Source organism: Hyla sarda, chromosome 2 (genome assembly GCF_029499605.1).
Source record: "Hyla sarda isolate aHylSar1 chromosome 2, aHylSar1.hap1, whole genome shotgun sequence".
Classification (NCBI taxonomy): Eukaryota; Metazoa; Chordata; class Amphibia; order Anura; family Hylidae; genus Hyla; species Hyla sarda.
The window spans coordinates 396,705,909-396,731,079 of NC_079190.1; the positions used below are offsets into that span (position 1 = coordinate 396,705,909).

Genomic DNA, 25,171 nt, shown 5'->3' on the forward strand with positions numbered 1-25,171 from the left:
AATCAACTATGTGTTTTAGACCATGACAAAATGTAAAAAATAAATAAATAAATAAATGAAAAGTCCAAGGGAGTGAAAGCAAGTTATTGGCCCAGATTTATTAAACTGTGTGAGAGAAAAAGGATAACATTAAACCATGTAGCTAAAAATTCACAATTTTATTAAATCCTCGTAAAAAACCCAATAACAATAATATAAATAATTAGTATCAATACATAAGAAAGAAGAAGTTCTCCTATGATGAACAACCGTATATCCCAACGCGTTTCCCCGTGTATCTTGTGATATACAACGGTTCATCAGGGGATGACAACAACAGTATACAAATATATACCTAGTAAGCACAGAGATATGGAGGAACAATATATATATATAGATAGCGTGCAACACATGGACAAAGGCACAGCTTAATGTACAAAAGATGGGAGGACAATTAGAACTATACATATATTATAATGCATCAAAGCAAACATATATACAGTACAAAGCACATGAATGCAGACAGACGATAGCAAGGCTTATTTGTGGCTTCATTCAAATATCCTCCGACTGATGTAGCAACCTGTAGCAGGAGGCAAAAAGAAAGGATAGAAGGAAGACACAACATACCACATAAGACATAACATTAGCTTTAGTACACAAATATTCCATTCTACATATATTTGCAAAGCAAAACAAAAGATAACATGCCAAAGGATATTAAGACATGAAAAGGTGTAGAAATTATAGTATAGATAATGGATGTGTTAAAGATAATGACAGAGGTAAATAAAAAGATAGATAAATACTGTGTTATTGACAGACCAGGTGCCAAAAAGGAAAAGGAGAGTAGATAAAGTCCTTAAATTACACCAGATGTGGTCTCAAAAAAATACATATACATATATACATGTATCATTACCTCTATGTAGTTGGATAGCAAAAAACGAGGTCACTGATAGAGTGAGGACCCTAAGATAAGGGCTCCTCCACAAAAAGAGAGAAATAGGCTTAATAGATGGCCCCCTAAGGATAAAATGGCAAATAATAATAATCATGATAAGCCATACCAAATCTACCATATATATATATATGGACCATTTCAATAATAGTCAAGCCTCTACCTGGAATAAAGACCTGAAAATAGTTGCTTCCTTACTACAGATAGCTCCAGACCACATTTGTCCAATCACCAGGATCTTGTTTGACCCTCCAAATGTTTTAGATAAAGAGTTCAGATAATAATACCACCTATACACAGACGTGGAGGGGGAAAAAAAAAAAAGGGGGGGGGGAGAGGAGTTGGATCAGTACATATGTACATATATGCATATAGTCCAAGGTTTCAACCCCAACACCCTAGTCCTCACCTAGGTAAAAAAGCAACCTCTATGATGTCCACATAACCACAGTATTGTCCAAAAGATGTCCAGCCATTATCCATGTGTAGTTACTGCAATAAATAACTAAACTGAATAACCTAATTCCTAACGCCACAGTAATTCATGCACAGTCCACTGCTTACCCCCATATCAGAATGCCATAGGCATGATACGTCCGTCTGCGGCTGGCGATCCACGTCGCAGATAGCTAAACATAACCCAGCCTCTGTCTTAAATACCTCCATACTCGCGCGCATATCCGGGATGCCAAGTGCGTCACTTCCGGTAGCCGCGCATCATGTGATAGCATCTCCAAGGATGCCGCAACCAAATTGGATCACATGATGATGTATCATGTGACCCGTTGCATCCATCACTGCACTGCACGTCCAAGGTAGTTAATGAAGATAGGAGTGGGAGGAGAATTGGAAAGGAGGCTGGAAAGAGATGGCACTGTATGACAGATAAAAGCAGCACAGGAGAACTTAAATAAGGTATTGTATATATGTAGATGAACATAGAAAAAGTACATATATAGATGTAAAGTAATAGAAAAAGAAAATATATTGTGTAACCAAATAATGACTACATATTTTATTACAAAAATACAGGGAATCATAAATGCTTGAGAACAAATGATACATTCATATTATGTGTCAATTGTGACTACATAAATAGTATAATAACTTTTAAAGCCTAACCGCTCAACCGAGCCAATAGAGTTAGGGGCATTTCTCGCAGTTTCATATAGTTTTCAGGTCCATTTTATATTTTCTCACCAAAAACAAAGTGATTACGATATTATGGGTAATGTCTTTACTAAATGGTAATAATTTTTGAAAAATATAAAAAGTAAGCAAAGAAGATATCCCGTAACAATCGGGACCTCCTCCAAAACAAAAGTTAAATAAATTACAATGAGAGTTAATAAAGAGTGACAATGCTGTAATAAGCTACAAAAAGCAGCTATAAGTTAGACGTTCGTTTAGGCCAAGTGGTGATACAGATCGCATCCTAAAGATCCACTCGGATTCTTTTTGTAGGATGCGTCTGTCCCATTCTCCACCCCTAGGGGATTTCCGAATTACTTCCATAACACAAAAGGAGATACATTTAGTATCACCACCATGCTTTGCCCACATGTGTAGTGACACTGGTGTGTCTCTTCGATTTTGAATGTCGCAGATATGTTCCCTAATTCTTTTCTTAAAGGACCTCTTAGTTTTGCCTATATACTGAAGGGGGCATGTGCAGGTCCCTACATATATCACCCCTTCAGTATCACAATTGGCAAAATCTCTTATTGTGTACTCCCTTCCAGTCACTACACTAGTGAAGGATTTGCATTGCTGGATGTTGCTACATGCCCTACATCGGCCACAACGAAAGGTGCCAAGTGGTTTCCTATCCAGCCATGTCCCTTTCCTAGTCGGTTCGACAAAATGACTATGTACCAACCTATCTCTTATGGACCTACCCCTACGAAATGTAATCATGGGGTAAGGAGAAACAATATCGTGAAGATCTTGATCACTCCGTAGGAGAGGCCAATACCTTTTCAGTATATTTTTTACCCTTTCTGATTGGTTATCATAGGTACAAATTAGTCTCACAGAATTGTCCTCAATAGTCCTATTCTTCGGGGTTAGCAAATCTCTACGTTCTGATGTTAATGCCCTCCTGAAGGATGTAAACAACATATCTGAGGGGTAGCCTCGTTCAACGAACCTATCTCTCAGATCTCTTGCTTGATTATTGAAACCTTGTATCGACGAACAGTTCCTACGTATCCGAAGGAATTGTCCAGTGGGGATACCTTTTTTAAGGGGTACAGGATGGAAACTGTCCCATCTAAGTAGGCTGTTCGTCGATGTAGGTTTCCTAAAGGTACATGTCTCTAACAAACCATTCTCTCCTCTTTTAATTAATACATCCAGGAATGGTAATTCGTCCCTGTCAATCTCGAACGTAAACTTGAGACCAAGGGGGTTGTGATTTAAACCTTCTACAAATTCCTTAAAGAGATTTTCACTTCCGGACCAAACTACGAACACGTCATCAATATATCTACCCCCAATAAATTAAATGTGGGTTACACTTACTATCCTCCTCCCCAAAAACTATGGTACTCTCCCACCAGCCCAGGGTGAGGTTTGCATATGAGGGGGCCACTGGGCTCCCCAAGGCAGTACCCCTGAGCTGGTGGTAGTACCGAGAATCAAAAATAAAATAATTATGGGTTAGAAGAAATTCCAATAGTTGGATGACATATTCGCTATGGGTCCGGAAGTGAATGCCCCTAGTTTGTAGATAATACGAAACAGCCCTCAGTCCATCTACATGTCGAATGGAACTATAGAGGGCCTCTACATCTATCGATGCTAGAAGCATGTCTGAGTCAAGTTGTATACCATCAATTTTTTGTAGAAGGTCACTAGTGTCTCTTATATATGATGGTAAAGAGGACACAAATTCTCTCAATATCTGATCTAGGTATATACCTAGTTTTTGAGTAATTGAATTTACTCCCGAGACTATGGGTCGCCCCTTCAGGGGCGTAACCCCTTTATGTATTTTTGGAAGCGCATAAAAAGTGGGAATCTGGGGGTCAACCGGACACATGTACCTACATTCTTGATCAGAAATCAAATGGTCATCTAAGCCCCTAATAAGGAGTTTCTCAAGTTCTTCCTTAAAGGAGTTAGCTACATGGTTTAATGTTATTCTAGTAGAAAATAGCTATAGGACACCATTGTGTCCGACTGTCAGTGAGATTTTTTTGATAATACTATGGAAGGCTATCTCGCAGGGTCTTTAAATTTACATAAATGGGCGGCTGATGCTGCTGATGTCTTTTTTGAACAAGAGAGTGACAAGGGTGACAATGATACTGTATCTTTAAAATCGTTATTTAGGGAGTTGTATGAAATATATAAAGACAATCTCAAATCATTTTGGGAAGTACAGTCACTAGAACATTATCTAAAAAACAATATTGTTCCAAAAGGGTTAAGGGTCAATATCTTACCTGACGAGAGATCACGAACTGAAAATTTGTTAAAAAAGTGGGAACAAGAGGCTTTAGCAAGCTCCTTTCGTTTTATGAACATCCTCTTGGATGAGGAACGAATCGCTCTTGATAATTCAAGTAAGCGTCTAAAAGAATCCATTGACGCAATTTTGAAATTCAAGACAGATCCGGAGTTTGCTCGTAGGGAAGCTGTATTGGAGAGCCTAGTTGATAATATCTATACCTTATTGAAAAATCGTAAACATAAACAGTTTATACGTGATCTTTCTGAATTTCGTGAAAAAAGAGCTTTTGTCTTTCAGGAAAAGACAATAGGGGAGTATCCTCCAACGGAGGCATCAACATCGGATCTAGAATCATCTGATTCTGAAAGAAGGGGTGATTTTGTGCGGCCTTTCCCCTCCCCACAAGGTAGGCCTAATACTGTGCGAGGCCAGAGAGGGGGGGGGGGGGGGTTGGAGGGGCAGGAGGGGGGGAGGGAGAGGGAGAAGAGGGGGAGGTTATGGCCCCTCTCGCTCTTCCTCGTCTGCTCCTTCCTCTTCCTCTTCTTTTTTAGAGGGGAGGGAAATGACTTATGGCCTTTGGGAGAGACCATACCCACAAAGCCAGCAGAAAACCAAGTAATTAATTTATCTAGTAGACACTTATCTGTTTCTGAGGTCTCAGTCCTTTCTAAAGGCTTGGGATTTGTCCCAGTCACACAATTTAAGGCTTTCAACTGGGTTAAGGATATAAATCTTTTTATAAGAAAACTCAAATGGAAAAAATTCTTTAAGACTAGTGACCGGGAAACCAGCCAACAATTGGGAATTGCTGATGAGGATTTACCCTATGTTAGAACGATGACAAGTCTCTTGGGTGAAAATGATAGGGTTATGGGTCAAGGACCCTTTACCAATTTGAGGTGCAAAAGCACAAGGATGCCCCCCCCCCCCTGTAGAATCATCTAATTTGGATGTATTCCTTGATATGGTAACAAGAGAAATTGAAAGAATACCCTCATGGAATGAACAAATTTCCTCTAACCTTTCGGATAGAGAGTTGACGGCTTTAAAACAACTAGAGCGTGATTCTAGGATTACAATTAAACCATCGGATAAAGGTGGGAATCTGGTGGTCATGGACACATGGAGTTATAAGGAAATGACACTAACACTACTGAAGGATCGTGAATCCTATCGTATTATTGGAAGAGATCCCACTAACTCCTTTAAGGAAGAACTTGAGAAACTCCTTATTAGGGGCTTAGATGACCATTTGATTTCTGATCAAGAATGTAGGTACATGTGTCCGGTTGACCCCCAGATTCCCACTTTTTATGCGCTTCCAAAAATACATAAAGGGGTTACGCCCCTGAAGGGGCGACCCATAGTCTCGGGAGTAAATTCAATTACTCAAAAACTAGGTATATACCTAGATCAGATATTGAGAGAATTTGTGTCCTCTTTACCATCATATATAAGAGACACTAGTGACCTTCTACAAAAAATTGATGGTATACAACTTGACTCAGACATGCTTCTAGCATCGATAGATGTAGAGGCCCTCTATAGTTCCATTCGACATGTAGATGGACTGAGGGCTGTTTCGTATTATCTACAAACTAGGGGCATTCACTTCCGGACCCATAGCGAATATGTCATCCAACTATTGGAATTTCTTCTAACCCATAATTATTTTATTTTTGATTCTCGGTACTACCACCAGCTCAGGGGTACTGCCATGGGGAGCCCAGTGGCCCCCTCATATGCAAACCTCACCCTGGGCTGGTGGGAGAGTACCATAGTTTTTGGGGAGGAGGATAGTAAGTGTAACCCACATTTAATTTATTGGGGTAGATATATTGATGACGTGTTCGTAGTTTGGTCCGGAAGTGAAAATCTCTTTAAGGAATTTGTAGAAGGTTTAAATCACAACCCCCTTGGTCTCAAGTTTACGTTCGAGATTGACAGGGACGAATTACCATTCCTGGATGTATTAATTAAAAGAGGAGAGAATGGTTTGTTAGAGACATGTACCTTTAGGAAACCTACATCGACGAACAGCCTACTTAGATGGGACAGTTTCCATCCTGCACCCCTTAAAAAAGGTATCCCCACTGGACAATTCCTTCGGATACGTAGGAACTGTTCGTCGATACAAGGTTTCAATAATCAAGCAAGAGATCTGAGAGATAGGTTCGTTGAACGAGGCTACCCCTCAGATATGTTGTTTACATCCTTCAGGAGGGCATTAACATCAGAACGTAGAGATTTGCTAACCCCGAAGAATAGGACTATTGAGGACAATTCTGTGAGACTAATTGGTACCTATGATAACCAATCAGAAAGGGTAAAAAATATACTGAAAAGGTATTGGCCTCTCCTATGGAGTGATCAAGATCTTCACGATATTGTTTCTCCTTACCCCATGATTACATTTCGTAGGGGTAGGTCCATAAGAGATAGGTTGGTACATAGTCATTTTGTCGAACCGACTAGGAAAGGGACATGGCTGGATAGGAAACCACTTGGCACCTTTCGTTGTGGCCGATGTAGGGCATGTAGCAACATCCAGCAATGCAAGTCCTTCACTAGTGTAGTGACTGGAAGGGAGTACACAATGAGAGATTTTGCCAATTGTGATACTGAAGGGGTGATATATGTAGGGACCTGCACATGCCCCCTTCAGTATATAGGCAAAACTAAGAGGTCCTTTAAGAAAAGAATTAGGGAACATATCTGCGACATTCAAAATCGAAGAGACACACCGGTGTCACTACACATGTGGGCAAAGCATGGTGGTGATACTAAATGTATCTCCTTTTGTGTTATGGAAGTAATTCGGAAATCCCCTAGGGGTGGAGAATGGGACAGACGCATCCTACAAAAAGAATCCGAGTGGATCTTTAGGATGCGATCTGTATCACCACTTGGCCTAAACGAACGTCTAACTTATAGCTGCTTTTTGTAGCTTATTACAGCATTGTCACTCTTTATTAACTCTCATTGTAATTTATTTAACTTTTGTTTTGGAGGAGGTCCCGATTGTTACGGGATTTCTTCTTTGCTTACTTTTTATATTTTTCAAAAATTATTACCATTTAGTAAAGACATTACCCATAATATCGTAATCACTTTGTTTTTGGTGAGAAAATATAAAATGGACCTGAAAACTATATGAAACTGCGAGAAATGCCCCTAACTCTATTGGCTCGGTTGAGCGGTTAGGCTTTAAAAGTTATTATACTATTTATGTAGTCACAATTGACACATAATATGAATGTATCATTTGTTCTCAAGCATTTATGATTCCCTGTATTTTTGTAATAAAATATGTAGTCATTATTTGGTTACACAATATATTTTCTTTTTCTATTACTTTACATCTATATATGTACTTTTCTATGTTCATCTACATATATACAATACCTTATTTAAGTTCTCCTGTGCTGCTTTTATCTGTCATACAGTGCCATCTCTTTCCAGCCTCCTTTCCAATTCTCCTCCCACTCCTATCTTCATTAACTACCTTGGACGTGCAGTGCAGTGATGGATGCAACGGGTCACATGATACATCATCATGTGATCCAATTTGGTTGCGGCGTCCTTGGAGATGCTATCACATGATGCGCGGCTACTGGAAGTGACGCACTTGGCGTCCCGGATATGCGCGCGAGTATGGAGGTATTTAAGACAGAGGCTGGGTTATGTTTAGCTATCTGCGACGTGGATCGCCAGCCGCAGACGGACGTATCATGCCTATGGCATTCTGATATGGGGGTAAGCAGTGGACTGTGCATGAATTACTGTGGCGTTAGGAATTAGGTTATTCAGTTTAGTTATTTATTGCAGTAACTACACATGGATAATGGCTGGACATCTTTTGGACAATACTGTGGTTATGTGGACATCATAGAGGTTGCTTTTTTACCTAGGTGAGGACTAGGGTGTTGGGGTTGAAACCTTGGACTATATGCATATACCATATGTACTGATTCAACTCCTCTCCCCCCCCCCCTTTTTTTTTTTTTTCCCCCTCCACGTCTGTGTATAGGTGGTATTATTATCTGAACTCTTTATCTAAAAAATTTGGAGGGTCAAACAAGATCCTGGTGATTGGACAAATGTGGTCTGGAGCTATCTGTAGTAAGGAAGCAACTATTTTCAGGTCTTTATTCCAGGTAGAGGCTTGACTATTATTGAAATGGTCCATATATATATATATGGTAGATTTGGTATGGCTTATCATGATTATTATTATTTGCCATTTTATCCTTAGGGGGCCATCTATTAAGCCTATTTCTCTCTTTTTGTGGAGGAGCCCTTATCTTAGGGTCCTCACTCTATCAGTGACCTCGTTTTTTGCTATCCAACTACCTAGAGGTAATGATACATGTATATATGTCTCTGGGTTTTTTTGTTTTTGTTTTTTTTTTGGGTATTTTTTTGAGACCACATCTGGTGTAATTTAAGGACTTTATCTACTCTCCTTTTCCTTTTTGGCACCTGGTCTGTCAATAACACAGTATTTATCTATCTTTTTATTTACCTCTGTCATTATCTTTAACACATCCATTATCTATACTATAATTTCTACACCTTTTCATGTCTTAATATCCTTTGGCATGTTATTTTTTGTTTTGCTTTGCAAATATATGTAGAATGGAATATTTGTGTACTAAAGCTAATGTTATGTCTTATGTGGTATGTTGTGTCTTCCTTCTATCCTTTCTTTTTGCCTCCTGCTACAGGTTGCTACATCAGTCGGAGGATATTTGAATGAAGCCACAAATAAGCCTTGCTATCGTCTGTCTGCATTCATGTGCTTTGTACTGTATATATGTTTGCTTTGATGCATTATAATATATGTATAGTTCTAATTGTCCTCCCATCTTTTGTACATTAAGCTGTGCCTTTGTCCATGTGTTGCACGCTATCTATATATATATATTGTTCCTCCATATCTCTGTGCTTACTAGGTATATATTTGTATACTGTTGTTGTCATCCCCTGATGAACCGTTGTATATCACAAGATACACGGGGAAACGCGTTGGGATATACGGTTGTTCATCATAGGAGAACTTCTTCTTTCTTATGTATTGATACTAATTATTTATATTATTGTTATTGGGTTTTTTACGAGGATTTAATAAAATTGTGAATTTTTAGCTACATGGTTTAATGTTATTCTAGTAGAAAATAGCTATAGGACACCATTGTGTCCGACTGTCAGTGAGATTTTTTTTTTTTTTGTGAGAGAAAAAGGGGAGAGATTTTCCCACAACAGCCAATCACAGCTCAGCTAACCAGCTGTGGTAAAGTGAAACCTGAGCTGTGATTGGCTGTTGTGGGAAAATCCCTCCACTTTTTCTCTCACACAGTTTGATAAATCTCAGCCATTGTGTGATTGTGACCTGATCCATAGCTGCGGCTTCTATTCACTGCTGGGGGTGGGCTGTGGCTACAAATCAGATAGTCTGTAGTAGTACGTGTGTGCAATTAAATGGGGCAGTAAAGAGTGGTGCATGGAGGGTTGTAATTAAAAATTCTGAGATCATTGTTCATGTAAAGAAACCATCAGAATGACATGCATGACATCAGAATGGTAATGGATCTGCAGGAAGCAGGGAAACCGCATCTGAGCTTTCAAGAAAGGCTTTTAATTCAGCCCTTAGAACCCAAAAGACATTGGGGAAGATTTATCAAAACCTGTGTAGAGGAAGAGTGGTGCAGTTGCCCATAGCAACCAATCAGATTCCTTCTTTAATTTTTAAAGTGGCCTCTGAAAAATAAAACAAGCGATCTGATTGGTTGTTATGGGCAACCGCACCACTCTTCCTCTACACAGGTTTTGATAAATCTCCCCCATAGGCCGGTTTCACGTGGCAGAATTTCTACACGGAATTCTGCATGAATTTATGGTCAATACACTTCAATGGGATTCCGCTGTCCTATTCACACAGCAGACTTTCCACTGCAGAAATTCCATTGAAATTAACCAAAAAGAGTCACACCGAGACCAAGAATAATGTGAATTAGTGTACAGTCTTTATTAACAAATAGTGAATATTTAAAATAATTTAAAAAGGAACAGGAACAGACAGACTACTGAGGCATCCATTGTGTGGGCAATAAAGTGGGAATATAGTACAAGGAATACAAGAAAAAAATGGGAGAAAAGCTCCAGTAAGGTGTATACATACATCAAAATAGTAATGGCTGTATAAAATATATACTATAGCACACATACAGTTATGAATGTAAGGGTATACACACAGAACAAAGAAAAAATGCACACATGCCCAAAGTAAAGAGGCCCACAAGGAGGCTCATTTATAAGGTGCTAATGGGTTGATAGAAAGGAGGCAGCAGAAATCCTGGACCCTACCGCTGAAATACCATCCGGTCCAGACAATCCTGCAAACAAAGCCTCAAAATAAATCAAACCAGAAAAAAAAACTTTTGACATGTTTCTCAGGCTGGGTTCACATTGGGTTTTTAAACTGTATACTGTTTTTAAAAGTGTATACAGTTCCGTCCGTTTTTATAAAAAAAAACATACGTTTTAGAATGTTTTGTCCATTTTTAATGGGAGGGGTGTTGGGTGGGGACTTTAGGATGCAAATGCGCATGTGCAAATTAAAAACCGAATACCGTTTCCCGCATGGAACTGTATACATGTGCGTTTCCCATTGCCGTCCATGTTAAAAAAAAATGTATGCGGTTGCAGTACAGTTTTTAACCTGTTAAGGACCAAGGGCGTACCTGTACACCCTGAGTCAGCTCCCGTTCTATATCGCGGGACCTGTGACTAATAGCGCACAGCACTGATCATGGTGCAGCGCGCTATTAACCCTTTAGACGCTGTGTTCAGTGTGAAAGTAAATAATTGCTGGTTAGCTCAGCGGGCTGTTCGGGATGTCCGTGGCGAAATCAGTGACACAGCAGGAGGGTCCCTTACCTTCCCTCCTGGTGTCCGATTGCTGAATGACTGCTCAGTGCCTGAGATCCAGGCATGAGCAGTCAAGCAGCAGAATCATTGATCAATGGTTTCCTATGAGAAACCATTGATCAATGTAAAAGATCAGTGTGTGCAGTGTTATAGCTCCCTATGGAAGCTATAACATTGCGAAAAAAAAGTGAATAAAAATCATTTAACCCCTTCCCTAATAAAACTTTGAATCACCCCCCTTTTCCCATTAAAAAACAAACAAACTTTGTAAATAAAAATAAACATATGTGGTATCGCTGCGTGCGTCAATGTCCAAATTATAAAAATATATAGTTAATTAAACCGCACGGTTAATGGCGTACGCGCAAAAAAATTCCAAAGTCTAAAATAGTGTATTTTTGGTCACTTTTTATATCATGAAAAAATGAATAAAAAGCGATCAAAAAATCCAATCAATAAAAAAAATGGTACCGTGAAAAACTTCAGATCACGGCACAAACAATGAGCCCTCATACCGCCCCATAGGCTAAGTTTCCACTTGGTTTTTTTCCTGACAGTTTTTGGAATACTGCCACTGCAGTTTTTGAGCCAAAGCCAGAAGTGTATTCAAAAGGAATAGGACATATAAAGGAAGGACACTTCTCCTCCCTTATGGGATCCACTTCTGACTTTGGCTCAAAAACTGCAGTGGCAGTATTCCAAAAACTGACAGAAAAAAAAACAAATGGAAACTTAGCCTCACATGGAAAAATAAAAAAAGTTATAGGGGTCAGAAGATGACAATTTTAAATGTATAAATTTTCCTGCATGTAGTTATGATTTTTTTCAGAAGTACGACAAAATCAAACCTATATAAGAAGGGTATAATTTTAATTGTATGGACCTACAGAATAATTTGTACCGAAAAATGTACGGTGTAGAAAAAGAAGCCCCCAAAATTTACAAAATGGCGTTTTTTAATTTTTATTTTGTCTCACAATGATTTTGTTTTCCGTTTCGCCATAGATTTTTGGGTAAAATTACTGATGTCATTACAAAGTATAATTGGTAAGGCTCCTTACCTTTAAAAGATATGATTTTTTAAAGGTAAGGAGGAAAAAATGAAGGTGCAAAAACGGAAAAACCCTCCGTCCTTAAGGGGTTAAACCGGAGACAAAATCGTGGTCAACCACGGTTTTGACTCCGGTTTAAAAACCATACTGCAACCGCCTAAGTTTTTTTTAACATGGACGTCAATGGGAAATGCACTTGTATACGGTTCCATACGGGAAACAGTATACGGTTTTTACTTTGCACATGCGCAAGTCCCCACCCAACACCCCTCCCAATAAAAATGGACAAAATTTTCAAAAATGTAAAAAAAAAATTCTATAAAAACGGACGGAACTGTATGCACTTTTAAAAACAGTATACGGTTTAAAAACGCATACGGTTTACTTTTTCCCATACTGTTCCGTACGTTTTTTTTTGCCATACGGTTTTCCTTAGAAAAACTGATTGAAAACAGTATGGCAAAAACGTGATGTGAACCCAGCCTCAGACATGACAAAAGTTTGCACTGGGTCTCACTTCTGAGACTCGCTGCAAAGTGCAACAGTGCACTCCAGTCCCTGGCCGGTCGGCAAATCTGACCTTTTCACTCCACAAACTTATGCATAGAAAAGGTTGGATTTGACTGACTGCCAGGAAGGGGAGTATGCTGCCACACTTCCACGGCTTATAAGTCGTGATCACAGCGGGTCTCAGGAGTGAAACCCGATGCGATCTTAACTTTTGTCATGTCTGGGCAACATGTCAAAAGTTGTTTTAAATGACAGCAACCCTTTAAAAGCTTCACCTATGAATAGTTCTGGATCTATAGGATTTACCATATATGATTGGAAGGAGTCTGGCTGCTGGGCCACCGTACAGCCACTTTTTATGACGAAAAAAAATGTCATGTAGTTATGAAGCGAAATATACCGTATGTTATATAGTTATAAAGGGAAGTATATGTCATGTAGTTATGCAGTTCACAAGCTGAGCTTGCCCCATAGATGATGTGATGGCTCCTATCAGTGATCATGCCAAAGTCTGTCATTTAACACCTTAAAGGGGTACTCTGCCCCTAGACATCTTATCCCCAATCCACAGGACTGCCACGATCTCGGCTGTGACATCCTAGACATCCGATGCACAGAGTGAACTTCGCTCCTTGTCGGATGACTGGCGATGCGGGGCGGAGGCTTGTGACATCACGGCCACGCACCCTTAAATGCAAATCTATGGGACAGCCGACGCACTCCCTCCCATAGACTTGCATTGAGGGGGCGCGGCCGTGACGTCACGAGCGTCCGGCGCTGAACCCGATGCTCTAAACGAACGCTGGGTGCAGCATGGAGATCGCGGGGGTCCCCAGTGGCGGGATAAGATGTCTAGGGGCAGAGTACCCCCCTTTAAATGCTGTGATCAGTAGCGATTGTGGCATTTAAGTGGATTAAAAGGAGTGCCACAAGTCGGGTACATGATTGGCACCTTTGCAACATATTTGAGGGCACCAATTGGGTTCTATGGCGGTTGCAGGTGTGTGTGTGTGTGTGTTGGTGGTGGTGTTGTGTGGGGACTACTTCTGTGTGTGTGTGTTGGTGGTGGTGTTGTGTTGTGTGGGGACTACTTCTGTGTGTGTGTGTGTGTTGCTGGTGGTGTTGTGTGGGGACTACTTCTGTGTGTGTGTGTGTTGGTGGTGGTGTTGTGTGGGGACTACTTCTGTGTGTGTGTGTGTGTTGCTGGTGGTGTTGTGTGGGGACTACTTCTGTGTGTGTGTGTGTGTGTTGGTGGTGGTGTTGTGTTGTGTGGGGACTACTTCTGTGTGTGTGTGTGTGTTGGTGGTGGTGTTGTGTGGGGACTACTTCTGTGTGTGTGTGTTGGTGGTGGTGTTGTGTTGTGTGGGGACTACTTCTGTGTGTGTGTGTGTGTGTGTGTTGGTGGTGGTGTTGTGTTGTGTGGGGACTACTTCTGTGTGTGTGTGTGTGTGTGTTGGTGGTGGTGTTGTGTGGGGACTACTTTGTGTGTGTGTGTGTGTGTGTGTTGGTGGTGGTGTTGTGTGGGGACTACTTCTGTGTGTGTGTGTGTTGGTGGTGGTGTTGTGTTGGGACTACTTCTGTGTGTGTGTGTGTGTGTGTTGGTGGTGGTGTTGTGTTGTGTGGGGACTACTTCTGTGTGTGTGTGTGTGTGTGTGGTGGTGTTGTGTTGTGTTGTGTTGTGTGGGGACTACTTCGGCCATACAACACCACGTGACCGCTCTCTTTGCAGCCTTTGACCTCTTCTAGATAACCAGCGAGTTTCCCTCACTTCCGGTACTGCGGGTGTAGAAAGATGGCGGCGCCCGCAAGAGGAACTGGTACTAGTGAGAAAGTTCTGCGGCTCCTGGCCCTGCACGGCTACTGGCAGAACGAACACAGCTTCCGGGAGAGGACGGGAGCCCTGAGGAAAAACCTGAAAAACCGGGCGGAGATCGTCATGGTCAGCGCCCCCCTGTGTATCCCGGAGCCGGGTGAGGCACATGTCCTGCACTACACCGGCCTCCTGCCATCATGATAGACAAGACAACAGATCACGTGATGTGTGTGGCAGGCTGATATGTATGGGGGGCCCCCAGATATAAAGTGACGTCACAGATGTGCTGTATACTAGATTAGTGCACATCCTGGCTCTAGACTGCCATCTGCTGTCAGGTCATCCCCAACCTGAGATGCTGCAAAACTACAACTCCCAAGTTGTTTTGCAGTGGTTGGAGATCGGCATGTTGGGGATAATTCTTCTAGTTTGAGACAGAGACCCCTCAATTGCAGCCATGATCCCACAGATCAGTGTTTTCCCAACGTGTGTGCCTCCAGCTGTTGCAAAACTACAATTCTCAGCATGCCCGGACAGCCGGAGGCTGTCCGGGCATGCTGAGAGTTGTAGTTTTGCAACAGCTGGAGGCACCCTGGTTGGGAAATACTGTCCTAGAACACCATTCACACTCTAAATTGTCATGTCGAGTGTATGTTTTGAGTAGCTGTCAGCCATCTCTCCTATGTGTGCCATACAAATGAATGGGCAGAGTGTATAAAGACGATGCCAGACTCCTCTGCTGGCAGCAGTTTATCTCCCTGTGTACAAATGGGATGGGCAGTTGAAATCCATACAACCCTCTATTCTTAAATTGTGTGGAAGCCTTTAGGCAGGTTTAAGAAAACTCCTCAAAAAGCACCATATTTGCTTGCATGGCAGTTTTTTGGGGACTAAAAAAGGACAACATTAATACAGCGTTTTTTTTTTCTCTTTTTAATAAAATTTTTCTTCCTATAGAAAGGAAATGAAGGAGATTTATAAAGATTTGTGCAGAGGAAAAGTTGATCAGTTGCCCAAAGTGGCCAATCAGATTGCTTCTTCCATTTTTCAGAGGCCTTTTTTAATTTTTTTTAAAGGAGTATTCTAGCGCAACATAACCTATCCCCTATCTAAAGGATAGGGGATAAGTTATAGATCGTGGGGGGGTCCAAGCGCTGGGGCCCCTGGGATCTCCTGGACGGGGCCGCGGCAGTTTGCAGGAAGAGGAGTTTTGTCCCCAGCAGAAAGCCACGGTAGACACGCACCCTCCATGTAGCTCTATGGGGTACATGGAGGGGGGGTGTCGGCCGCCACATCATGCGGGGACGGAACGCCTCGTTTCCAGCATACTGCAGCGGCCCCATGCAGGAGATTGTAGGGGCCCCAGCGCTCAGACCCCCCCCACGATCTATAACGTATCCCCTATCCTTAGGATAGGGTATAAGATATATTGCACTACAGATGTCCTTTAATAAATTTTGTTGCTATGGGCAACTGCTCAACTTCTACAGGGTTTGAAGAATCTCCATAGTTTTTTTTTTTTTTTTTTTTTTATATATATAATTTTTTGGCCCCCATTTCTGTAAAAGAAATTCTTGAGTCACAGGATAAAAGCGTCACATGACTTGTAAAGAAAAAAAAAACGGGAGGTAAAGTGTCAAAGAAAAAGAAACACCACAAAAATTGCATCTTCAGAGTAAAAAAAGATTAAGGGGGACTTTATTTTAAGGGGGAATATTTCTGCATTTTATAAAAAAAAAAATTTCTTCAGGTCAAAAAACCATCAAACAAAAGTTGTGTATAATCTAAGTCTTTGGCTATGTTCACACAGCTGAATTTCTGTGCAGAATTTGCCACATAAATTCTGCTCGTAAATTCTGCTGCACTGATTTCAATGGGATTATGCTGCACTATGCAGACGGCAAATTTTTTCGGCACCCAAAGAAACGTTGAATAGGTTCATTGTTTCTGCGGATTCTGCACCGAAATGCATTGCCGTCTAAAAAGACAGCGCATTTTCGAGCAGTCCTAGCGCTGGCGGAAAAAGCAAATGTGTGGAACGTGTTTTCTTGGCGGACATTCCACACATTTTCTGCCATGTGAACGTAGCCTTAGCGTGTTAGCGTATGTTCACACATGCTGTGGATTTTATGCTGTAAAGTGTCCCTGTCATTAGAAGAAACTTTTAATATGTCATATAGGTCATATAGGTATGTCACATAGGTTTGTATAAGGAAACATTTGCCTCGAGGCCAAAGCTTACGCCCTTGGTTGTTAAAGGGGTACTCCGCTCCTAGACATCTTAGACGTCTGGCCCTGGGATCCATTGCACTCTCCGGGCCGCCACCCCAGCGTTCTGAACATTTATGCCACTCCCCCTCCATACATGTCTACAGGAGGAACTGTGATGGCTGTGGTTGCTCAACTTTTGGATAGAGGATAAGATGTCTAGGGGCATAGTATGCATTGGACCGATAACTGCCTATGAAGCAAGTGCAGGAGCTGGGTGAGTGAAGGCTGCTTTCAGTAGTTGGACACTCACTGCTAATGACTGAGAGCTGTGACATTTAAAATGTTCTAAATAATATTAAAGCCCCTCCTCTAATTAAAAATAAAATCCTCCTTTTTTTTCCCTCTTTTACAAAAACAAAACTGCCTCTGAAAAATCCCACCACTAGAGGTCCCTATACCTACTGGGACACTATCCCGTCCTGCATCAGCTCATCCATGAGTCATGGACAAGAGATGAGATAACTTTTGGATAAGGCTGGATGAGTAGGTGCACCAATAACCTCCCACCACCACAAGGAGAGACACACCACCTTCCACTGAGAGGATTTCTAACACTGTGGGCTTTTTATAATAAATATAAGTGATAGAGGCATAAAATAGATGTACATGGCAGGATTAGGTACTGAGTAACATTATTTATTTATTTTTATTTTTTGAGGATCGGACAGATACGATTTAAAGTAGTACACTGCTTAACAAAAACAAAAAAAAGTAGCAACATTGCGGTTTATAATTGGAAGTGCAAAAAAAAAGCAATCCCTCAAATGTCTGTGGATGGGAAAATGAAAATTGTGTCCTCAAGGCCAAAATGGGTTGTATCTTTAAAGGACATCTGCAGCGGTACAAACACTTATCCCCTATCCTCAAGTGTTTGATCTCGGGGGGGGGGGGGTCCGAACGCTGGGGCCCCCGGTGATCTCCTGTACGGGGCCGCGGCTCTCCCGTGCAGGGGGCATGCCAGCCGCAGCATGATGTTGCGGCCGGCACGCCTCCTCCATACATCTCTCTACATCTCATAGAACTGTATTGGGACGGGGAGGAGACGGGGCGTCACCGTCGACCTCTAGGTCGACGCTACGTCACCATGGGCGCTAATGCCGGCGCCCCGTTAGGGAGATCGAGGGGGTTCTCCGGCGTTTGGACGCCCCGCGATCAAACAGTTATTCCCTATCCTGTGGATAGGGGATAAGTGTAATTCCGCTGCAGTTGTCCTTTAAGAGGTACTCTGGTGGAAAACAGTCTATTTTAAATCAACTGATGCCAGAAAGTTATACAAATTTGTAAATTACTTCTATTAAAAAAAATTCTTAATCCTTCCTGTACTTATCAGCTGTTGTACAGTACAGAGAAAGTTCTTTTCTTTTTGAATTTCTGTCTGACCACAGTTCTCTCTGCTGACACCTCTGTCCATGTCAGGAACTGTCCAGAGTAAGTGAGGTTTGCTATGGGGATTTGTCCCTGCTCTGGACAGTTCCTGACATGGACAGAGGTGTCAGCAGAGAGCACTGTGGTCAGACTGAAAAGAAATTCAAAAAGAAAATAACTTTCTCTGTAGTATACAGCAGCTGATAAGTACTGGAAGGATTTTTTAAATAGAAGTAATTTACAAATCTGTATAACTTTCTGGCACCAGTTGGTTTAAAATAAATAGTTTTCCACCGGAGTACCCCTTTAAGTCATATCTATCTATCTTATCTATCTTATCTATCTTATCTATCTTATCTATCTTATCTATCTTATCTATCTTATCTATCTTATCTATCTTATCTATCTTATCTATCTTATCTATCTTATCTATCTATCTCTGAATGTGATACTGTGGTGGGTCGGGGTCTAACATCTTAATGATTCCATCACTGTACCCTTCTGCGTCCATTCTTACATGTTGATGATCCCTTTTTATAATATATTCAGTATAAGCATATAGTGTTGTGCGTGGTCACCAAACTGAGGATGTCACGGCTCATGTCAGCTTCAGTGGACAGGCCTCCAGGCGACCATTCCTGCAGCGGCATGAGATGACATGGTGGTCACAGAGGCCAAAGGTCACATGGTTGCTAGGCAACAGGAACTTAGAATACAGACAAGAAGCTTCAAAACAAGAAATAAATCATGGTTCAAATCATTCTGTAAGCTGTATTAAAATGGTGATAGAAAAAAAAATATTTTATTTTATCACATGAAAAACATGTTTTAGATCTTCTAATAGAACAGGGTTTAGGGTCTGGAGCAGTGTTCCCCAAACAGTGTGCCTCCAGCTGTTGCAAAACTACAAATCCCAGCATGTCAGGACACAAACATTAGGCAGATTCCTTTTTTTCTTTCCTCTAAACAGGATCCACATAGATAATGTTGTGTTTTTCAAACGGCACCATGATGGGCATCCTTTTTAAAAGTAATTCTATAAAAACCACCCCTCAAACAATAACCACAAAGTTTCTATTTTTATTGAATAAATGATAATGTATACATTCTAACAAGACAAGAACAAACCTCTTACGTCCCGTTAAAACAGGGGGAGATTTATCAAAACCTGTGCAAAGGAAAAGTTGCCAATAGCAACCAATCAGATCGCTTCTTTCAGTTTGCAGAGGCCTTGTTAAAAATGAAAGAAGTGATCTGATTGGTTGCTATGGGCAACTGGGCAACTTTTCTTCTGGACAGGTTTTGATAAATCTCCCCCATAGACCTCAAAAAGGATGAATGGGTACATCATAAATTGTAGACAGATAATCATTGAGTACACCCAATAGGTCTTCCGCTGACCAATTCACACTACAGAACTTCAGTGGGGGAAAATTCGGCTGCAGAAATTCACATGCAGAAAAAAATGAACGTGTTCTTTTTATTTTTTTTATTTGAGCGGAATTATGTGCCATCTGCGTTGCTATCAACGGTGACGATGCTGGTCTGCACGATCCTTGCCCGTAAGGACTTCGGCAATCCAGATGGAATCTCCGACCCGAAATATCTTTGGGCGAAGATTCCACAGTGTGAACATACCCTAAAAGTGTAACTGCTTAAATTTCCTTGAATTGTCATAGACATACATGGGACGTCTGAAATATCTGATATGGCTTTGGGAAAAATGTTTTAGAAAAACTAGAATGTAAAGAGATTGTTTTTGATCTTAGACAGTCTTCCTAATTTAAAGGGGTACTTCGCCCCTAGCATCTTAACCCCTATCCAAAGGATAGGGAATAAGATGTCTGATCGCCAGGGTCCCGCTGCTGGGGACCCCTGGGATCTGGGCTGCGGCACCCCACTATCATTACTGCACAGAGCAAACTCGTAATGACAGGCAATACAGGGGCCGGAGCATCGTTATGTCATGGCTCCACCTCCTCGTGACGTCACGGCCCACCCCCTCAATACAAGTCTATGGGAGGGGGCGTGGCGGCCATAACGCCCCTCCCATAGACTTGCATTAAGGGGGCGGGCCATGCGTCACGAGGGGGCGGAGCCATGACATAACGATGCTCCGGCCCCTGGATCGCTGGTCATTACGCACAGAGTGAGTGTGCTCTGTGAACACCACGTCGTTATCCCCCTGCACCGATGTCTTTGTATATCGAATAACTCCGTAAATAAAGAAGAAGCATATGAAGTGGTGAGTGCACTTTTTTTTCTTCAACTATTGTTTTCTTGCATATGGCATTCCTATGTGTGATGGCACCGTAGTGTGGACCATATGTGAATGCACCCTAATATAAGGCATTAGTTAACAAGAATAGTATTTGTTTAGTAATATAGTAATATGTTTTATCTTCATTTTTTTTTTTTTTCATGTGTACCCCCCAAGAAGAAGGAGGTGGTCAAAGAGAAGACCCCAGAGGCTGGTGGTTCTCCGACCCTGGGAAGAGTGGTTTTAATGCCATGGATGAGACCAAGTCATGTGCCGGCTTAGAGGAGTCCCTGGACACCGTGGCCAAGGCGTTTTCTGAACTTGGACCTTTTGATGGCATTTTAGGTTACAGCCAAGGAGCTGCTTTTGCAGCCATGCTGTGCGCCCTAAAGCAGCAGGGAGATCCTCGCTTCCAGTTCAACTTTGCTATACTGGTTGCTGGTTTCAAAAGCCGAGCACATGAACATGCACATTTCTACAAAGAGCCCATCACTGTTCCGTCACTTCATGTGTTTGGTGACACCGATCGTGTCATCCCTGGAGATATGAGCCAAGATCTAGCCGCCCATTTCATAGACCCGGTTTTGCTGACGCATCCAGGAGGACACTACATCCCAGTGTGCGCAGCTCAGAAGAAAGTCTACTTTCCATTCTTAGACTCTTTCAGAAAATAAAGCAAAGGTTTGATATTTGAATGTGATCAGGGGGACAAGTAAAATGGCGCCTGTTTCTGTATTGTGCTGCTCGGAATAACACAAGGACTGTGAAACACATTAACCTGTTCTGGGCTGCAGGATCTTGTAATGACTTGATTTTACCTATGGAAATTATTATGTACTCCAGGCATTTCTATGTTATGTGTTTAACTTGTTAGCGTTCTGAATCCATCCATCTGGCCCCAGGATCTGCAGCTTCACATACAGGGATGGCCAAGCTTCAGACATTATCACATCTATCATAGGGACGGCTCCACTAGTAAATGTAATTCCCGTCCCCATCCCCTCCCCTTAAAAAGCTGATTTAAAGGTTCATTTCCCCTCGGCAATTAAAAAACTGAATGTTAAATGTCAGCTGTGTACAAACCACTGATGTGAAAAATTATAGTTCATTTGTAATGGACTGCTGTGTTAACCTGTTCAGCACCAAAGGGTCACAAGGCAGCTCAGGTAACATTTCTTTCTGCTTCTTCAGGAAAGTGATTTTTCCAGATTTTCAATGCATTTTAGATCCTAGAAAATATAGAAGAGCACTGTACTAATGTCTAACCAATGAATTAAAAAAAGAAGAGAATTAGAGTGATGTTATTGTTGTCAGCCAAGCACATAGTGAAAACACCAATATGTTTCAATTCCAATAAATCACTAAAGGAGTCGTCTGGAATTTTCATGTTCCGTAATTTTCATGTTCCGTAACTTAATTTCAATTCTATGGAGCTTAAAGAGTATCCATAGAGCACCATCTGTATTTTTTTTATGTCCCTACCTATTGCTAAACTATCCCCCTCCCTGCCTTTAAAAAAAAATGTTTGCTACCTTGTAAATGTCTCATCTTCTGCTCTTCTCCCTAGCTCTGCCAGAAGCCGACTTCCCCAGCAGGAGCGACGTCACTGACGGCTGCTGGGCGCCGACTTCCGCCCTCACTTCATCTATGCTGCGCTCCTATTGGAAGCGTGCATAGATGATCAGCGAATCGCACGGCAGGCTGCTCTGGGGTCTCCTCCTCCCTGTTTAGCAGTGTAGTGTTATCCAGGGAGGAGGAGTATAGGAGCATCGCTCACCTGCCGTGCTCACCGCCGAGACCCGGGACCGAAACAAAGTACGGGTAAGTGAAATAAGATCTCACTTACTCGTACAGGACATGTATAGTCCGGGAGCATCAGTGCAGCACTGAGATTCAGTGCCGCGCTGCCTCCAGACTGTACATGCCGGGGCCAGGCAGCTGCGAGGCCAGGCAGCCAATGAGGCAGCGGCGAGGCCAGGCAGCGAATGAGTGCAGCCCTGACATTCACATCGCTCGCTCCCGCCTGTTTGACAGGCAGGGAGCGCAGCCTGAATGAATTGGGACCGATTGCCCAGCCGGCATCGGTCCGAATTCAGGCGTGACGTCACGCCAGGCTGCAGCCGGCCACTAGGAGGGAGACCCCTAGTGGCCGGTTTTCAAATGTAAAATACACCATGTTAATAATAAAAAAATAAATAAAAAAAATAAAAAAAAATGAAACTATATTAGAGATATGTTGTAGTACATAAGTCCTACAACATATTAAAAAAAAAAAAAAAAAAGTTGGTGACAGTGCCCATTTAAAGGGGCCATCGATGATTAGAAAAACAAAAATGATTTAAAAAAAAAAAAAAAACACAGCCAGCACTGCACTGTCCACTAGGTGTGTTGTATTGCAGTTCCATTGAAGTAGTGGAGCCAATTTGCAATACCGCATACAACCTGAGTATAGGTGTTGTGCTGTTTTTGTAAGAAATAAGGCCTGTTCTTCTATTTTTGGTTAACCCCTGTAATCTCAGCCCCTTGGGGCTTTTTTTTTTTATTTTTATTTTTTTTTATTTTGTAGAAAAAGATATAGTCCAAAATATGGCTGTTTTAAGTTAAAACAATTAACAAGACATTACATTAACTACCGGTATGTCCTAAATGATGTGCCAACCTTGCTCTATTTTGAAACTAAAAGGGAATCTGTCAGTTCTATTTACTGCTAAGAGCTGCAGACACAGTTGAATAGCTGTTAGGGTATAAAAGAAAACTGGACTCGTGGAGCTGATAGTGGTTGCCACACTTATTAAATTACCTTTTTATTTTTACAGCCAAGTGTCAAGAAGGCGAGGCTGGGAGTAGTTTTGCAACAGCTGGGGACACACTGTTTGAAAAACACTGTATTACAGAAACATTGAAGACTTAAACTAGGTAAATGTTGTTGGACTTGTTAATAAACTGCAGTGTTATTAGCTCAGTGTTTTTTGCATATTCAGTGATTTGCAAAAAAAAAAGGCCATTTGCTGGAGTTTAGTCTAAGGCTACAGAAGTATAGGCCATGCAGACTATTGCATTTAAGAGTGGTTCAGCGACTAAATGACTTTCCTATAGTAATGATTGGAGACTCGATACGAGTGGTCTTAAACAGTGTAAATGCTAGATCCCGGTCTTCATTCATTAATCTGGGGCAGCTTCCCTGACATTACACATTACATTACACTATCACTCTCTCTCTGGATAATTAACTCTGTCATAGTGAGATCAGCTGGAAAGTGCTGGCGAGTAGCGTTATTGTGTGCTGAACAGAAGTCAGATTGTGCTGCTATCTAATAGAATAAAGCTGATCTTTAGGACGAGTCCTTTTTACATTGCATCTCTTAAAGCATATCCTAGAATTAGCACTTTATAAGGGGTCCTGTTCTGTCATTGCTACTACTAACTGCAACCAGATTTTTGCACTAATGTGCTAGTATACAGTCTCATTGATAGGGGGGGTTTAAGGGTACATTCACACATACAGGATCCTGCGCAGATTTGATGCACAGGATTTGTAACTGCAGATTAGAAGCTGTGCTCAGTCATTTAGTTTACATTTAAATCTGCAGCAGAAAATCCTGTGCATCAAATCTGAGTATGTGTGAATGTAACCTAAAGGGGTATTCCGGCTTTAGACATTTAGACAATTTCCCACCATAAGGGGGTCCCCTTATGCTGGGACCCCCCCCCCCCCCCCCCCCCCGCTATCAGACATCTTATCCACTATCATTTGGAGATAAATGTCTAAAGCCGGAATACCCCTTTTAAAATATGCATTAATGGATTTTGCTGTCTGTAAGATAATGCTGTGTAAGATAATGCAAGCAATGATTGGCTAATCTGTGATCATGTGTTCTTCTTGCTAGCTGCATGGTATGCTGGGCTACCCTGAAGTTATCTCAGTGGAACTTCCTCATCCTATCATGCATTCAGGTGCCAAAGCGCCATGTGTTCCTCATCCCTTCTATAATAGCCCAGTTGCCAGACCCATGCAAGCTGTTCAAAAAACTGTCGTCCTACCTCTCATCCACTCACTCTGACCACCTTTAATCTTTCCATCCCCACCACTCTGTTGAAACCACCCTAACCAAGGTGGCCAATACAGCCTCATACCAATATTCTGCTGCTTCTTGGAGTTTCCACTGCTTCTTACACTTGTGAGCACTCTTTCCTGCTGTAAACTCATTAGCATCACAAATTTGAGTCTTTCCTGCATCTCCTCATACCTTGTTAACTATATGTTCACCAGAGCTCTCTCCTGTGGCTCCTACTCTTCTCCTACAGATAATAAAATAATCCAATGGCTTTTAATACCACCTCTTTGCTGATGGCTTTCAAATCTACCTCTCTGACCAAATGTCACCTAGAGTATCAAGGATTCCAGAGTGTCAGCTTTATCTTCCTTCTCTTGCTTCTTCTCCTCCTTTCTAAAACTCAACATGAAGAACACTAATTTTATTATATCAAAGTGAGAAAAAGGTTGCTTCTGCACTCACCCTTCTAGCGCTGTGTCACTGAGTTAGTCCATGTACAGCCGGCCGCTGTACGGGAG

General features: G+C 41.7%; 1 protein-coding gene across 2 annotated transcripts; it reads left to right on the forward strand.

Annotated features, from left to right (window-relative positions):
• The first annotated feature begins 9,781 nt into the window (after positions 1-9,781).
• Positions 9,782-22,565, forward strand: OVCA2 (OVCA2 serine hydrolase domain containing). 2 transcript variants are annotated; one of them, XM_056558715.1, is made up of 3 exons: positions 9,782-9,825; positions 14,619-14,859; positions 20,779-22,565. In XM_056558715.1, exons 2-3 carry the CDS (start codon positions 14,682-14,684, stop codon positions 21,270-21,272), a joined length of 672 nt encoding a protein of 223 aa, XP_056414690.1. In that variant the 5' UTR covers positions 9,782-9,825; positions 14,619-14,681; the 3' UTR covers positions 21,273-22,565. The 2 variants fall into 2 exon arrangements, with proteins under 2 accessions (XP_056414690.1, XP_056414689.1); XM_056558714.1 differs by having other exon boundaries at positions 20,776-22,562.
• The last annotated feature ends 2,606 nt before the right edge of the window (positions 22,566-25,171 follow it).

Coding starts and splice junctions, on each gene's coding strand:
- OVCA2 (XM_056558714.1), top strand. CDS start 14,682: ATGGCGGCGCCCGCAAGAGGAACTGGTACTAGTGAGAAAGTTCTGCGG. Junction 14,860..20,775: donor CCTGTGTATCCCGGAGCCGG/GTGAGGCACATG, acceptor GTACCCCCCAAG/AAGAAGGAGGTGGTCAAAGA.